Here is a 17,372-nt window from a genome sequence, read left to right on the forward strand (position 1 = left end):
AGTGTGGTGGCGCATTCCTGTAATCCCAGCTACTTGGGAGGCTGAGGAAGGAGAATCGCTTGAACCCAGGAGGTGGAGGTTGCGGTGAGCTGAGATCGTGCCATTGCACTCCAGCCTGGGCAATAAGAGTGAAATGCTGTCTCAAAAACAAAACAAAACAAAACAACAACAACAACAAAAAAACAAAACACCACCAAACAACAACAACAACAACAAAAAACCAAAAAACATTTCTGAGAATAAAATGTTAAAGCAATCTTAGGATTTCTACTTTTCTAGGACTTTCTGAGAGAACGCAGTACATTGGAGATAGAAGATCTCCTTGGAGCTGACTTGAGGGGATCCTTGCATTTTTTAACTGTGTTTGTATAGTGGATCTAAGGTTCCTTTTTCACATGTCAACTGTGTTTGTATAGCTGATCTAAGGTTCCTTTTCACATGTCCTGTCTTCTCAGTGAATCTAAATCTTCAGTATATTATGTTGAGCCATTTCATAATTGTTGCAGATGGCCAAATATCAGCAGTATCAAGTAGTTCCACCTATTTATATAACGGGAAATTTCTGGGGTTCTAAGTCAAAATACTGAATCTTAAATACATTGATAATGCTTAAGAGCTTTTCCCTGGAATGTAGAAAATGATTATGCACCTCTTACATAGGAAGTGAATTAATGAGCTTCAAATCACTGATAAGAAACAAAGCAAAAAATTAAAGACAGTGAATTCAGAGAGAAGAACAAAAAAAGTCAAATAAATGAGTTTATGTAAAGTATTTGCTTAATTGTTTATTGGGGTGAACCTTTTCTGATATGCAGAGCTTTAAGTTAGTGAAAGTCATTTTCCATCACAAAATTCATTTTAAAAAGTCACCTTATATACAGCTAACTTTTGTTTAACTAAGCAGGGGGAGTAGAATGATGTATTATGTATTTCATAGCATTCAAACAGTAATAAGCCTGTGGCTGAGAAATTAAATATGGACCAGTTCCTTCTCCCTCATGAAAGTCACACACATACTGTGTTTGGGCACTTACTCTTACTTGATAACTATGCATAGATTCATATATACATATAATATATACATTTCTTATATTATCAAGTAATTCCATTCAATTCAACAAAAATATGCAAAACATCTGTCATGTGCCAAGTACTGTGTAAGGTGCTAGGGATATAGGATTTGTCAGACGGAATTATTTTTGACTTGACTTTCAGCCCCAAAACAATAAAGGCAAATAAGCAACGTGAGAAGGACTTATTTTCAATCATTTAATCCAAATCATTTAACTTGGTAACATGGTTACATATTTGTTTCAGTATGGCATTTGCATGCATTTCTTTTATCTGTCTTACCTGAAGGATCTTATCACCAGGCTGCAGTAGGTTTGATGCTGGCCCATCAGGCTGAACCCTAGTAACAAAGATACCCTATAAGTCAGAAGTAACAGAGGTTAGGATTCTATTACCAAGAACTGGGCCTACTTAAACAAATCTTCATTCACATAGAAAACAGTGAAAACAGGTCCAGAAACAGTTTATGCATGTAGGCTTCAAAGATTATTATAGTATTTTAAGCAAGGCAGCACTCTCCAAGCCAAGTTTAAGAGAAGCAACATTTTTGCTTGCAAAAGGAAGCTTATCTTGTTTTGAAAGTGCAATTATGATTTATAAGTTGATCTCATGGCATATTCTTAATGATTTTTTTCTTAAATCATTTGAAATGTGATGCTGAATCATTTTTTGTATAAATTCTGAATTTGCCTTAAGTTATTCTACTTAACTATGTCTCCATTAAAGGCAGTTGGAGGTATTTGAAAAAGTATCTTCTATTTGATAGGTTATAAGTTCATTGTATACTTTAAAAGCTTTACTAGAATTATATATACATCTGGTTTATTTTAATGCATATTGTTTCATATGTTACTGAGAATTTTAATATAAAATGTATATGAACAAATTAAACATAAGCAAACTGGAACATGCATTTTAAATAAAGTTTATGACTATATGGTTATAAAATCCCTAAATTGATTAATGCAGTTTATAAGAAAGTCAAATTAATTTCATTGACCATGTATAGAAAGAAAACATATATTGAATGTCTACCACATGCTAGGCCTGGAAGGCTCATGATATAGAGATAGGCAGAATATAGTTTCTGACTTTAATGAGCTCACAATCTAGTGGAGGAGAAGTCAAGAAAACCAATAATTATAAACATTGTGACAAGTGTTATGATAGAGGTATAACGGACTGTAAAAATATATTGCACCCAGCTTATATTTGTGTATTAGGTATTCCAAGAGGAGAAGATACCTGATAGCTGAATAACAAAGAACACGCAAAAGTCATCCACCCAGGTAAGGGGAAGAAGGGTATTGCAGAGAGAGGGGACAGCACATAAGTGAGTGTGCCTGTTATATCTGGGAAATTTCAAGTGGTTCTGCTATGGCTGGAGTGCTGATGGAAGGGTGGTAGTGGATGGGGTTGGGAGCGCAGCAGAGGATCAGGCCAAAAAGTAGGTTAGGGCAAGATTAACATGGTCTTTCATAAACCTTCTTACCAATTTCAGGTGCTACTGAAAGATTTTAAACATGATTGTGATAAGATTTTAATTGACATTCAAAGAATAAACTAATGAATGGATAAACAAGATGTGGTATATATCTATATAATGAAATATTATTTGGCAATAAAATGGAATAAAGTAAGGAAACATGCTGCAACATAGAAGAAAACATTATGAGAACATTATGCCCAGTGAAAGAAACAAGTCACAAAAGGCCAAATATTATATAATTCCATTTATGTGAAATATCAAGAATAGGCAAATGCATAGAAACAGAGAGCAGATTAGTATTTGCCAGTAGCTTGGGAGTAACTGTTAACATGTACAGAGTTTCTTTTTGTACATAGTAAAAATGTTCTGAAATTAGATAATCATGATGGTTGCACAACTCTGAACACATAAAAATCACTTAATTGTACACTTTAAATTGTAGTATATCAACTATATTTCAATGTAACTGTTAATAGTTTTTTATTCCTAAGCATTATTAATAAAATGGAAGACAATATTTTGATATTCTTGCTTGTTATTTAGAAAAGCATGTTATTTGCTGATCTGTAAACACAATGACTCACTTAAGCTCATAACTTTGTGTGTGTGTGTATATGTGTGTGTATGTGTAAATGATAACAGACCCAAACTAAAATACTTCTACTTGTGTTTTCACTTGGCTTTTCAGAAGTTTATGAAACCTATTAATTTAAGACTTTTGAATGATTTTTATCTTTCATATTTTAATCTGTTTTCCTTCTTATTTAGAGATGAAACTACAGATAGGCATCAAAATTTCTAGAAAACTGTATAACTTTTAACCAAGTAATTAGACTTCTAGGACTTAAGGATATAACTGGACGAATATGCAATATACATATGCTAATACGCTCATCATAGTATTATTTGTAATAACAAAAATTACAAACTATACTTAACAGTCTAATAACAGGGCATTGATTAAAGAAATTATAGTAAATCCATACAGTAGAATGATATGTGGTCATTAAAAGTGAAGTCCTAAATGGCTGATGTAGAAGTACACAAATGTTTAGTGAAACAAGCAGGTTATAAAACATTGTGTGTGGTAGGATGCTATTTTTGCTGAAATGTGTTTATATATATATTTGTGTGGACAAATATCTGCAAGGATATCTTCTAAACATTAACAGTGGTATAGCGCACATGTACCATAAAACCTAAAGTATAATAATAACAAAAAAAAAAACAGTGGTAATACTCGGTAATGGGACATCAAATCTTTTTTTTTCTTTTTTCTTATTTGTGTTTTCTTATTTTTCTACAATGATTATGCACTACTTATAAGATTAAGAAAATAAAACAAACTTAAAAAATTTGGGTTAATGGTGGCACTCAGGAGTGATGCTTTAACAGTGTTGGCCAATTCAGTTGTAAAAATGGTCAATTCAAAAGAAAAAAGAAAACTAGTTGTTTGAAAAAAGACAGTTAAACAAGGCTCAATGATTAATCCACCAGGCCAGTGAATGGCACTAGTTGTGACAACAAATATAATCCCCATGGTTCTTTCCACACTGGGCAAATAGCTCTCATATTCCATCATTTGAAGAGACTATATATACAATCAGTTCCCCTGGTAGCCCCTCCTTTGCTACTGGGGTCTCTGTACAATAGGCAGAATGACTGTTTTGCCCAAAATAAGCCACTACATCTCTGATTACTGGAAGTGAAGTTGTTTTGGCTATTATTTTATCTCAGCAGTCAAAATGTCTGCTACCCAGTTAATTTTGATTGCCTTTCTTTAGCTCATTGTACAGGAACAGTTTTAATAATGTTTGTATGAATCCAGATCATAGAAGCTGAATTAAGGCCATCATATCTGCAATGCTGGGAGGAACTAGCAACACTCTGCACCTGACTGCTGAAAGAATACAAATGTGGTGTCTGTGGCAGGTTTAATTTCACTTATCACATAGCTCTGCTGGATTCAACCTCTGTTCTGAAGACTTGCTTTCCTTACTCTTATGGTGGCCTGAGTCTTCCAAAGCATGTATTGCTTTTTTCTGAAAGCTTTATTATTTCACTTTATTATGTCTTTTCAATCAATAAACTTCATCAACTAAAAAAATGGTCCTGCCCATTGGTATAGTTTCCTTTTTTCCATATATATCCTATCAGCCAGCATACTGCCACATTAATCCAAGCAGAAAGCAATGACTGCTCCATTTGATCATGGTCTGTGGCATTCACTATTTGTGGAGGTGGAATGTTTCCCAAGACTGCCTGCAAAGGTCAGTGCCCTAATTTTTAATTGTATTTAGGCATATAAACATTGCTATATGAAAGAGACCAGATAAATCTAAATCCATTTTGTGGTCTCTTTTATGATGAATATTGATGAGAAATGTGAAAATGTTGACCCTGCTTTGAAAAAGCTCATTGTAGCAACGTGTCACCCTTTTAACAACTCATTTTATCCTGAGATTTTAAAGAATACTTTGGCACTGATGACAGAGTTTGGTGGGAAATAATCAGTCTGTTTGTATTCTAAAAATTAGAAACAATAACTTCCTACTGTTTGGTGAAAAGCTATCTCCTAACTTCCAAACAACAAGAAGCCAACTTGTGTGTATCAAATATCCAAATAATGGCATCTTACAAATCTTTCAACTCTGCTAGCAAGATCTTAAATGTGTTCAGTTTCTTATAACATTTGGCAGAATGCTAAATGAAGGACAAATTATGATGCAATACATTTAAAACTAGCTACGTAATGTACTAATGTAAGTCAAAATGAAAAATTATAATAGCTTATTATTGCATAGCTGTAATCAAAAAGCAACCAAAAATAAGCAATTTATTCCTGTTTCTCTGAGATTGCTTTTAGAATCAAACTGCTGTTATATAATAACCCATAAAACCAGGAGCTAAAAGTAGCAGCAACTTTAATTTCAAGTTTAATTTACATACCATGAAGCATTCTCTCTGCTTGTGTCAAGTCCCATAGGAAGCGAATCATTAACCCTCTTTTTCAATAAGGCAATATGTATTAGTTTTCTACTGTCGCTGTAACAAAGTTCCATAAACCTAGTGGCTTAAAACTTCACAAATTTATTATTTTACTGTTCTGTAGGTTAGAAGTCCAACATAGGTCTCACTGGGCTAAAATAAAAGTTTTGGTACGGCTGCATTCTTTTCTGGAATCTTCAGGGGGAGAATCCATTTCTCTGCCTTATGTAGCTTCTAGGAAATGTCCACATTCCTTGGCTCATGATCCCATCCTTCCATCTTCAAAGCTACCAATGGTGAACCTCTCTGACCATTTTTCTCCTGTCACATCTCCCTCTGACTGCAGCTAGGAAAGATTCTCCATTTTTAAGGCCCATGTGATTACACTGGGCCCATCTGAATAATCCAGGGTAATCTTCTCATCTTAAGGTCCTTAACTTCATCACATCTGCAAAGTCCTGTTTGCCATGTAATGTAACATATTCACAGTTCTGAATAATTAGGTTTTTTTTTTTTTTTTTGAGACAGGGTTTCACTCTGTCACCCAGGCTAGAGTGTAGTGGCATGATCATGGCTCAATGCAGCCTTTGCCTCCTCGGTTCAGGTGATCCTCCCACCTCAGCCTCCTGTGTAGCTGTGACTACAGGCATGTGCCACCACACCTGGCTAATTTTATATTTTTAGTAGAGACAGGGTTTTGCCATATTGCCCAGGCTGGTCTTGAACTCCTAAACTCAAGTGATTTGCCCACCTCGGCCTCCCAAAGTCCTGGGATTACCGGCATGAGCCACTGTGTCCAGCCTAGGATATTTTTGAGAAGCCATTTTTTCTGTCTACCACACTGTGCAAGTAGTGGTCAAGAGCATAGCTCTTGAGTTTACCTGTCTGTGTTCACCATTTACAATTGGTGACCTTGGGCAAGTTAACTTCTATGGACTTTTCCTCATCAGTACAATGGGTTAATAAATGGTACATACGTTATAGAATTGTTAGATGAAGTGACTGAGTACATATAAAATAGAATAATGGATGACACTCAGTATAGCATCAATAAATGTTACTTTAATTATCAAAAGTCTGAAACTCTGTCAGGCATGGTGGCTCACTCCCTTAGTCCCAGCACTTTGGAAGGCTGCAGTAGGCGGATTGCTTGAGCTTAGGAGTTTGAGACCACCCTGGGTAAAATGGTGAGGCCCCATCTCTATTTTTACTTCTTAAAAAAAGTCTGAAACTCAATCTAAAACTCAAGGTCTTTAATCCAGCAAAGCCCACATTGAGAGTTTCTGAGTCTCCAACTATACCAGATTTATTGGCAGAAAAAATTCTTTTCCTCTCTGTTTAGAGTATATTGAAAGGACAATATTTGCCATCTTTCCTTTGAATTTCTAACAAATAAGGGGACATTGGCACCTCTTATTTAGGGAAGGGGATAAGAAGGGGCTGGAAAGTTCCTCCTGCCTCATCTATGGTTTCCTGGTTGTGGCTCACAGTGATAATGGCTCCAGTTACTGTTCACTCTTAGTAGTGGACATGAGTCCCATCTGGAGGGCTTTCTAAATGATTTTTTATTAACTTTCAGGGACTACTTCCTTTAGTAGCTCCAAGTCAGGAGTATCAACCCTTTATAGTAATGGCTAATAGAATCCACTGTAGTTAGTGGCTTGTGGCATCTCTAAGTGGGTTTTTCTTTTGTCTCTCACCTCGGGTTCTTTAGTGACTTGAAAGCACAATGGCTTTCCCTCAGCACCACCTCTAGAGGGTATCTCACAACAGAGCAACATGGTAGGTACTGGAAGCTCCTTTCAAAAGAATGGAAATCTTTGCTCTTCTCAGACACCAGCATTCAGACATGTTGGAGACAGGCACAGATCCTGTGGATTCATGCATCACAGAGGGACTCCTCTAGGTTTGAACCAAAGCTAATCTAGAGAGGGCTAGCTGGATGAGCCACATAGTCATGATCTGTTACCATTTCCTATTTCCACCTCATTTAAAAACTATTAATAGTCTTTATACAAGTCATAAGTGATTATTCCAGAAGTACTCATAATGGGCTTATGAAAAGTTTTGCTTTTCACAGTAATTTTGGAAAAGGATAAGTTTGGGAGGATTTTTGCATTGTTAAGATCTGACCTTGCCTCACTGGTTACCAGCCTCTACATCCCTGGACATAAACCTTAAAGGACTTAGAAAGTTAGTTTACAAGGCCAACATTTAACATTCTAAGTTTAGAGGAGAAAGGAACTTTATATGGCTTTTTAATGATGAAGGTGAACGACTGTGACAGTCTCAGCCATTGTAAATGTGGACACCAAAATAGAACTTGTCTTAAGGGACCTACGACTTCAACATATGAAATATGCTTTTCCTTAAAATTCTGAAAAGTCTTGGCTCTAGCTGATGCTGAGAAACTGGTTTCTAGAAAGACTATATCTCAAGTAAAAATTATATACAATTACAATTCAGAACACATTAGTTAAAAATAGCATATAGCATTTCATGCTTTCATATAACTATGGAAGTTCAGAGTGTTTCTAGAGGCAAAACTGACTCATGAAAACAGCAAACAGAGCCATAGATTCAATTTTCAGGGGGAAACTTTTTTTTCTAAAAAAGTAGCAAATATTAATTTTCTTTCATAATGTGGGCAATGTCAATATTGAAGCTATATTGTGGCTTGTAGAAGCAACATTAGATATACATAAGAGCCTATATTTACTTAGTCCCTATGATTATTAGAACACTTGACATATCAAGGATAAAGGTATTATCAATAGTGCTCCTCTCCATGAATCAAAAGTGTGATGACAAAGTATTTTAAGGTTAATTGCTATGCATCAAGTTTTAGGCTTTGAATAATTTGCTACCTTAGCAACTGATAAATTTATATGCATCAAGAGAAGTGATTTATCCTATGGCAATTAGAAGTTAAGAGAGAGGAGAAGTGAGGGAAGAAGAGACAAAGAGGGAGAGAGAAAGAAAAGGACACTGACAGCTGAATATGATGCTTCCATGAATGGCTGTACTTAGCTCACAAAACAGTTAAGTGTAAAATCTGTAAAAGATGAACAGAAGGAGAATTGCTTTAGAAACAGAAAATTTAAGGCAGAGACACAAGAAAAAAATTCTGCAACTGACTAAAGTTTTCTAAAAGTTTAACAAAAATTTTACACATAGAAAGGAATTTCAGTTTCATTAATTTTTAAAAAAGTAAATATTACAACGGAAATCACTTGGTTGCATTTGTAAAAAAAATGATTAATAATGCATTGGAGCAACAAAGAGACTAGTGCAACCCAAAGAAATGGACTATGGGATCACAAATCTCTTAGTAGCAATATAATGAAATGTAATATTCTAGCAAAATAAATACACATTGTTTTGGTCTTTGGACTTGCATCATTCTTTTTGGTCATTCTAAAAGTTTGTTTAGTAGCATATATATATATATATATATATATATATATATATATATATATAGTTTTCAAGATGATGCTCTTCAGACCTGTTAAAAGCAACCAAAAATAAGCAATTTATTCCTGTTTCTGTGTGATTGCTTTTAGAAATTATATATAAGTACTAGAATATTTTTTATAGTTTGATACTGATAATTGTGGGCTGTTCTTTTTTAGATAATTTGAACGTAAGTGCTAAAATTTTGTTTGGTTTTGGTTACTTTATATGTTTTAACTTTTATTAATTGCTTAGTATTTCTACTACTGTTTAACAATTAAACATGTCTGGGATGTCTGTCTATTGTGACTGACAGTGCATTGCATCCTGTTTATTTCTTAGTGAAATTATTGAATTTTCTTTTACTTGCTTGTCATATGTTCTTTTAAAAGTCAATAATCATATTCATTCACTTACAATCCTTCTGGATTTTTGGACTCTTAGGAAAAAATAAAAGAAATATTTACCATTTATTTTATTTTATAAATCCTTTAAAGCCTGTATTTAATATGGGACCCCAACTCGTGGTGAATATTTGAATTGCTAAGCTTTGTACAGTTTACTGATCCAGTCAGAGTCCCTAATGGCTTTTTCTCTCAGCTTCACAAATAACATAAAATAGTAAAAATGATTCAAAACAGGAGTGGGAACTGTAGGAGGCTGTGGATTCCTCTTTTTAGCTATTCTTAAAATAGTATTGATAATCAGGTTTCTGATTATAATTCCTGAAGGCTCCCTCAAAGCCCCTCTGGTTGTATAATTTTTTGACACTATCTGCACTATTTTAAAATCACAGATTGAAAAGTGAAAAATTCAGTGAAACTTTCTTTAACCAATTCTGCTAAAATAAGGTTTTTGAAGTGAAAAATTGTTTGTTGTAAGCTATATTCAGTCAAACTGATTCTCATAGGTTTAATATGGTTTTATTCAATGGCTAACGCACCATTATATGGTCAGAATATGCTAGAACATTTCTTAGAGGTGGCTCAGGAAGTCAGAAAGGCTGGGGGCAAGTGCCAGAAGACACTACAGTTGTGAATTCTTGATATGTTGACTAATAAAGTGGCTCTTAGGCCAAGACTGTGCATAGGTGGTGTAGAGTAGAACGAAAGGGGTGGGGGAATCATATTTAGTCTCGATATTTCTATAATTATTTAAAAATTTACAGTGCTGATATTTTCATTCATTACCTATGTGTTTTTAAAAAGGCATAGGTTAAAGAAAAAGGACACTGTAGTTGTACACATCTGAGACTGACAGTGTATTTAAAGGAGGATAATTACGCCACATAGAGGCGTAATTATAAAAGCATTGAGACTGCCTGTGGCTGATGAATGAAGGGGTAGCAGTTCACATTCAGAAGAATCAGCAAAGATTTAGAAGTAAAAGTCATTCTCGATTCTCTCTTTGTCTCTTGGGCGATTCTCATTGTATGTCCCAGAGATGAACACCTTCAGGGAACTGAAGCCACCTCAGCTAATGCCACCACCCCAGCTGAAGCTACTCCAGCTAGTGCAAGTCATACAAAACTTGAACATATCATGGGTCTTTTTTTTTCAGTGTAGGAATAAGCAAAGATTGCCAAGTCTAGGTATTCCATTAAGTTAGTCATTGTGAGTCAAGGTAGAAACATTCGTTGACAGAGAGGACAAAGGGAACGTGTGATTTTTTTTTTTTCTCTTTCAACAGAGAACTCAGTATACCTCAATGAACAAAAAAAGACAAATAAATAAATATGACTTTTCTTTAATCATTTTAATGTTTAATTCCACACTAGAGAGGTTGCTTGTTTTCTATTAGTGAATGTCCTCAGGGTTTAAATGATAGTCCCTTTTAATGGAAATGTGGTTTGTGCATGGCGATGGGTTTATTCAATACGATTTTTAAATACAGGAAGCAGTTTTCTTTTCCACTGTACTTAGAATCGGATACTTAGACTATGTATAGCTATACTAGTTATATTGTAAAGCTAATGAATAATTAAATAAATGCATAGGCCAAGCACAGTGGCTCACGCCTGTAATCCCAGCACTTTGGGAGGCCGAGGCGGGTGGATCACCTGAGGTCAGGAGTTCGAGACCAGCCTGCCCAACATGGTGAAACCCCGTCTCTACTAAAATACAAAAATTAGCTGGGCGTGGTGGCGGGTGCCTGTAGTCCCAGCTACTCGGGAGGCTGAGGCAGGAGAATTGCTTGAACCCAGGAGGCAGAGGTTGCAGTGAGCCGAGATCACATCACTGCACTCCAGCCTGGGCGACAAGAGCCAGACTCCGTCTCAAAAAACAAAAAACAAAAAAAACCAAAACAACAACATGCATATATGTGTACTTTGGTACCTTATTCAGTAATCCTAAACTACTATTACTTACTCTTTAACTCTGGAATTATTGGTTATTCTTTTTAGTAATTATGTAAGATCTTACTGATAAGCTAATTTTAAGTGCTTTCATATTTTGATTAAAAAATGTTTAGGTTCCAAAGTACACATATATGCATTTATTTAATTGTTCATTAGCTTCACATTGATACTTTTTAGTGACCTTACTTTTTCACATTTATGCCCCAGTGAAAGTTTCCTGAAGAATTAATGATACTTATTTGCTTTCATAAGCTGAAATTCATGTCTCCTTTCTATTATAATGTCTAGATACTGACATTTTTCAATTGGCTAAAGCATGCTACCATACCTTTTAAAAAAAGCTTGGTATAAATCGTCACACCTGTAGGAATACTATTTGTAGGAGACTGTGAAGACTACATTTCATTTCTACCAATGTTTCTGAATAGATCTTGGACCTTTTACTCCAACGTTAAGACAATGAACTGAAAGGTGAAAATTTATTTTTTATTAAAGAAAGAACTCATCTCACTTTTAATGTCCTCAAACAACCTAGTGGCATTTTGAACCTCAAATTGCAATATGACTAAGATGCAGCTGAAGTAATCAGTTATGTTTATAAAAGAATTTATGCTTGAAATTTATTTTAAAAAATCATTTTATATATAAAATAAAATCTGTTTCAGCCTCTTCCTAAATTTAGTCTGAAGTACAAAAACAATTTGATCTCTATCCCTTGCTCCTGAATTTTATTTTCACATAATGCATAAATTTTTTCAAATTATTTTGCCTTACATAATCACTTGAAGTAGAATTAAGGATGTGACACATATATAAATTATATTACTTAAAAAATGAATTTAGAAACATATACAATAAATTGTATTTGTCTAGTAGCTGCACAAAGTTAAGGAAATGTGCTAAAAGTAGTTTAATATTTATGTAGTAAATATACATCTTGTGCTATATGGAGTTTTAAACAAATATGTTTGCTATTCTCATTTTTTATATCCATGGAGAAAACCTGACAGGAAATAGGCATATGGTATGGACCTTTTTTACAAGTTAAAAGCATATCTTTAGCAAACTTTTGTTTATGGATCACCCAATGTCATGAAGTTGAGCAAAACTGGAACATTATTCTTGTGCATTTTTGAACTTGCCATTGCCCCACATGCCTCTGAGTATTGTTATCCTTGGATAAAAGTATTAAATAAAAGCTTCAATTCTGCATGTCTAAGTGTCCTTCTTTTCTTAATATTAATCATGTAAAAACTTTTATTTGATGTAATATCCATATCCACACAAAAACAATGGAGTGAAAAAAGGAGGGGCTTAAGTCCTATTGCAGGCTGTTTGGGCATCTGGAGGCAATAATTTAAATGTAATGTAAATAATTTATGGTAATTTATTCTGAAATTCTAGGACATTTATTTAGAGTTTATTGGTGATAATAGTTTACATTTTCTATGCTCCTAATATTCTTTCGATGGCTTGGAATTTTACCTGTACCATAGGCAAATTAAGGCATTTTAAAAAAACCATGAATTTGTTTTTTTTCTATCATTTCTATGGCTACATTTAGATGGCCCAACTTAGTGGAAATATGGATGAGCTCTCTGGCATCTGTTGAGCTTAGGCACTTATGACTATTCTCCACATAAATGGTGGACAGTGGAGGATAACTGATTCTCTGGCCTCAATGCCCCAGTCTGTATTATTTGCTGCTGTTAGGTCCTTTGAGGATGGGTTGAATCCATAAAACAGCTTTCATTTTGATACTATGAGTAGATAATTGTTCATGCAATTGTTCAGTGCAACATCTTTATACCATATAGGGAAAGGGGCTATGAGTCTTCTTTAATCTCTTTAAGATCCAGGAGCTTAGTTCTTCTTCCCTTAGATGGAGCAAGGAAGAACATGAATCCCTGAATGATGAGTTTTGTGAATGCATCATTAAAAATTCTCTCGTTTGCAGAGTCCTGGGTTGCCTTATAAAATGTTACAACAGCATGGCATCAGTTATCTATTAATGCAGTTTCCTCTTTCTAACAACATCCTGTGGAAATTATACTGGTAAATTCCTTAAATTTTGCAATTGGAAATTATTATTTTATGAGTGCTTACATACAAGCAAAGAATATTGTGGCTTGCTCCATTGGCAGAATCACCACTGTAATGATACCTTAGTCCCCAAGTTATATAATTGCTTAGCAATCTTCTCTGTACAGTATGCTCCTAATTATCTAGGTTCAATAGAGAATACATGCTGACTCCCAAGGACTTGTTGAAAAAAATATCTAGACTATGACTAATTAGAGGGCTCTGTAATACTCTCAATATTAGAATATCATATTAGTCTCAACTCTACAGGGTATAAATTTGTCATGGCTCTTCTGCTAAGTGACATTTGCAGATAGAGGTATGTATTATAATGCTTATTAAGAAAAGCATTTGGAGTCAGCTCAGTTTTGTTTCAAATCTTGTCTGCCACAGATCAGCTAAATGACCTTGGGCAAGTTAATTAACCCCTCTGGGCCTCAATAAAATGGGGAATAATAATACTACTCAACTAACAGAAATTGTTATGAAGATCACATAAATTCATAAATTCATATATATAAAGAGCCTAATACAGTGGCCAGCATTTTCTATATACTCAATAAAAGGCTATTATTTTTATTGCTTTACTATCAGATTTGTTGGCTCAAAATCTTTCATCTCTCTGCAGTATCTTGACAATTTGACAGCAATGTTTCTTTATTGTAATAAAACAGATCATGGCTATTATACACTTCATTGAGAGGACAGAGGCAACTAATTTCCATCCAGTGTTCTACTGCTTTCTCTTTCCAAATATGTAAAAGCAGTTTCTGCTTGACAGTGAACACTGAAATAATGAGTTCTATGCTGAATGAACTGGTGTTTTTCACTACTAAACATTGTTTTGACAATATCAACTGCAGGGCTAATTGTGCTCTATCCCTTTAACTGGAGGAGACAGTATTTGATCAAGACTACCTTGGATCTTGAAGGGGAGTTAAGTTTGCTAGATGAGATGCTGTTCTAAATGCTCAAAGTCTGGTAAAAATATTCCCTCATATTTGGCTTAATCCTGATTCCTCCATAAAGCCTCAGTTAACTTTTGGGCTGCCCTAAGTGTTTTTCTGCAATAATCTCAACACTACTCCAGAACGTAGATCAGAACGTCTGCCAGACCGAACAATATAGTTCACTTTTGCCTCAGTTGTGGCTCTCAGCTTTTTGAGATGACTGTTTCAGTCTTTCCCTGTCTGGCTGTAATGGTTTTGGATGCTATCTCACATTGGTCCTTGTCATTTCCCTGAAACTAATTTCCATCAACAATAATGAAGAGAATGGAACAAATATATTAATTAACTTCAGTACAGAAGTTAGAGGTCCTCAGTACCTCTAAGACATTCAGATGTTCTTAGATACTTAGAATTTTGAGCAACAAAACATTCAAACATCCATGAGCAGTAAGGAAAATAATATAGTGTATTTCTGAGAATATTCCTAATCAATGACTTATTTATTTGAAGAGAGTATGTATCATATTAAAGTTTAAACTTTTGCATGACTAGACTCCTTATAAGTCTACCTCAGACTCAGGCAGTATTTGTTGATCTTAAACATCTGTTTAACTTGGTTCCTCTTACTTCCAGCTGTAAATCAGCCATTTCATGAAAAACCAATCTGTTTTTCAACATTTTCATTTTCTTACAGTTTAATATTTTTAGGTAGTTTCAGGCACTGAGTTCTACTCTAAATTTTATGCAACACTTTCAGAATAGGGCACTAGGGCTAAAAAACACAGCTGAATTTCCAATAGATTAATCCCTTTCCTTGTGAGTGGACTAAATTCTTATGTAAATTGTCAGTCAGTGTCTTTAGATCCTCTGAACAGTTAACCAAACTGTCCCCATATGTTTGGCATGCCACAAAAACTGGTCAATAAATGAAAGGCAGTATTGAGATTCTTCTGTAGATTTGGAACTCCTAGTTGCTCCCACCAATTTTATAATATTAGCGATTTACTTTTCAGATTATGAATGATTTTAGAGCATAATCAGCCAAAGAAAAGTGCTTTTGAGGGGAAATCTTTCAATGGACACATTATACAATTCAAGTGCTTTATCTGTTACATTTAACCAAAAGAGCAAATTATAAGATCATAGACATAGTTCAGTCTCACTAGAGTCATCAAAATGTTACAAATGAGAAATTAAATGAATAGCTATAAAGTGTTCATATTCATCACAGTGGAAGAATTGCAGGCAATGATTTGAAAGCCTGAGATCTAGTCTCTTTCAGTTGAAAAGAGCAGAAATGCAATAGTATTCTGACATCTTGACTATTTAACAATCTATTCATCCTTAATTTAAAAATATTTTTTACCCTGTACCTTCCAAAAATATAGTGAAAAGATTTATATGCTGGTGAGAAAGAACAGAAAAATATGTCTTGAATTTCAACTCTCTTAAGTATCATAAGGTTATTGACTTTTCATTGAAAGAATTTATGAAAGAGATGTAAAATGAAAGACAAAAAGAGGAGTCAAGATAAATACGACATGATTTGAGGTTTTAAAAAATGCCATCATGTTTCTGATAATTTTGAACTTTTATGCTTCTTTAAGATGTATTAATAATTTATTAAAATTAAGTAAACAGTTGGTCTAAGCCATGAATATTTTAATTGTAATAAATCAATGGTATCCTCAACATCACTTCAAAATGGAAATACGATAGTTACTTATGAACAGATGTTTCTAATTGGCATTCCTCTAATTAGAGGATTGCCTCATATACATTCCTTTTATATAAGTAGCTGCTCCAGCCTGTTGACCAAAGGAGCTCCCATCTTTGGTCACTGGAGATTTTCCTCTGGTCTCTTCATTCCTAATGTATATAATCATGTGAACAATTCTTCCTTTTGGACCAACCTCTTCTCCTGACCTTCTCCAAAACGGAAAGGAAGAAGGGTAGGAAGAGTAAAAGAAACAAGATCACTGGGAGGAAGACGAGGAAAATGTGGTGTTAAAGGCTCAGTTTCAGGCTACAGAAAGCTCCAGAGTAATGGCATCCCAGGTTTTTCAGAAGTAGGTCTCATAATCAGAAATTCACCTGTAGGTTTTTATAATTGTGATGAGTTGAGAGGGTGTGGACCAGGTTGTGACTCAAAGGTAAGTACAGAGCCTGTGGAGGTTTTATTCATATTTAATTTTTTTCTTTCTTCATCATCCTAAAGTTTTATGGGGTCACTTAATGCAATTTGATGAGGTCAAAAGTAGATAGCTTCAATTATCATTGAATAATTATTAATTGATTCAAAGCTGAGAGTATTAAACACTGATGGTAGCAGGGCAGGTTCTATAGCTCCAGGTAAACATTTAAAAAATAAAAAATCAGATGGTTCACATCAGCGTCAGGCAGGTTACATGTGAGCATGGGCAACATCTTGAATGTCCAGGAAATGGTTGAGGTTAGAGTTGGCGTGCCTTAATTCCATAGTTTGGAAAGCAGGGGTAAGTACGAGAGGAGGACCTAATTCTTCTGCTAACGCTAACTGATTTTCTCATAGAAAATTTGTTTTCTGTGGTTTCTCAATTCTACAGTTCTATTAGCAAAATTCTTTACATGCTTGATGAATTGAAGAGATGGCAGTCAGCTTGCCTTTGCATTGAATTACTATGTAATCATTCTGCTACTGTGAGAAAACAGTTTCCTAAATAAGTGACTTACAAGTTAACCTTTGGAAACAACTTGTTAGAAACTGTCTATATACCTTTCTTTACAAATATAGACAACTGTGGAGCAAAAACAAAAACAAAACACAAAGCCTCCCCACAAAAATATAAAAAAACTCTGCCTTTTAAATAGAATGTTTACAGACTTTTCCCTTTATTCTTAGTATGTGTCAAGCGCTGCAGTAAATTCTTTTATCCCTGTGCTGAAAAAGTTTCTAATTGGCTTCAGAGTTGGCTAGCTCATGAAAACACAGAAAAAACAC

At 34.5% G+C, this 17,372-nt stretch overlaps 1 protein-coding gene across 1 annotated transcript in view; it reads right to left on the reverse strand.

Moving 5' to 3' along the window:
* The window catches only part of LRRC7 (leucine rich repeat containing 7), a 572,997-nt gene that overhangs the window by 42,610 nt on the left and 513,015 nt on the right, over window positions 1-17,372 (reverse strand). Inside the window, exon 26 of the mRNA XM_054482958.2 lies at window positions 1,354-1,428. Within this exon, the coding sequence (XP_054338933.1) occupies window positions 1,354-1,428 (75 nt within the window). The remainder of the gene's footprint in view (window positions 1-1,353; window positions 1,429-17,372) is intronic.

This window comes from Pongo pygmaeus, chromosome 1, assembly GCF_028885625.2.
Source record: "Pongo pygmaeus isolate AG05252 chromosome 1, NHGRI_mPonPyg2-v2.0_pri, whole genome shotgun sequence".
Classification (NCBI taxonomy): Eukaryota; Metazoa; Chordata; class Mammalia; order Primates; family Hominidae; genus Pongo; species Pongo pygmaeus.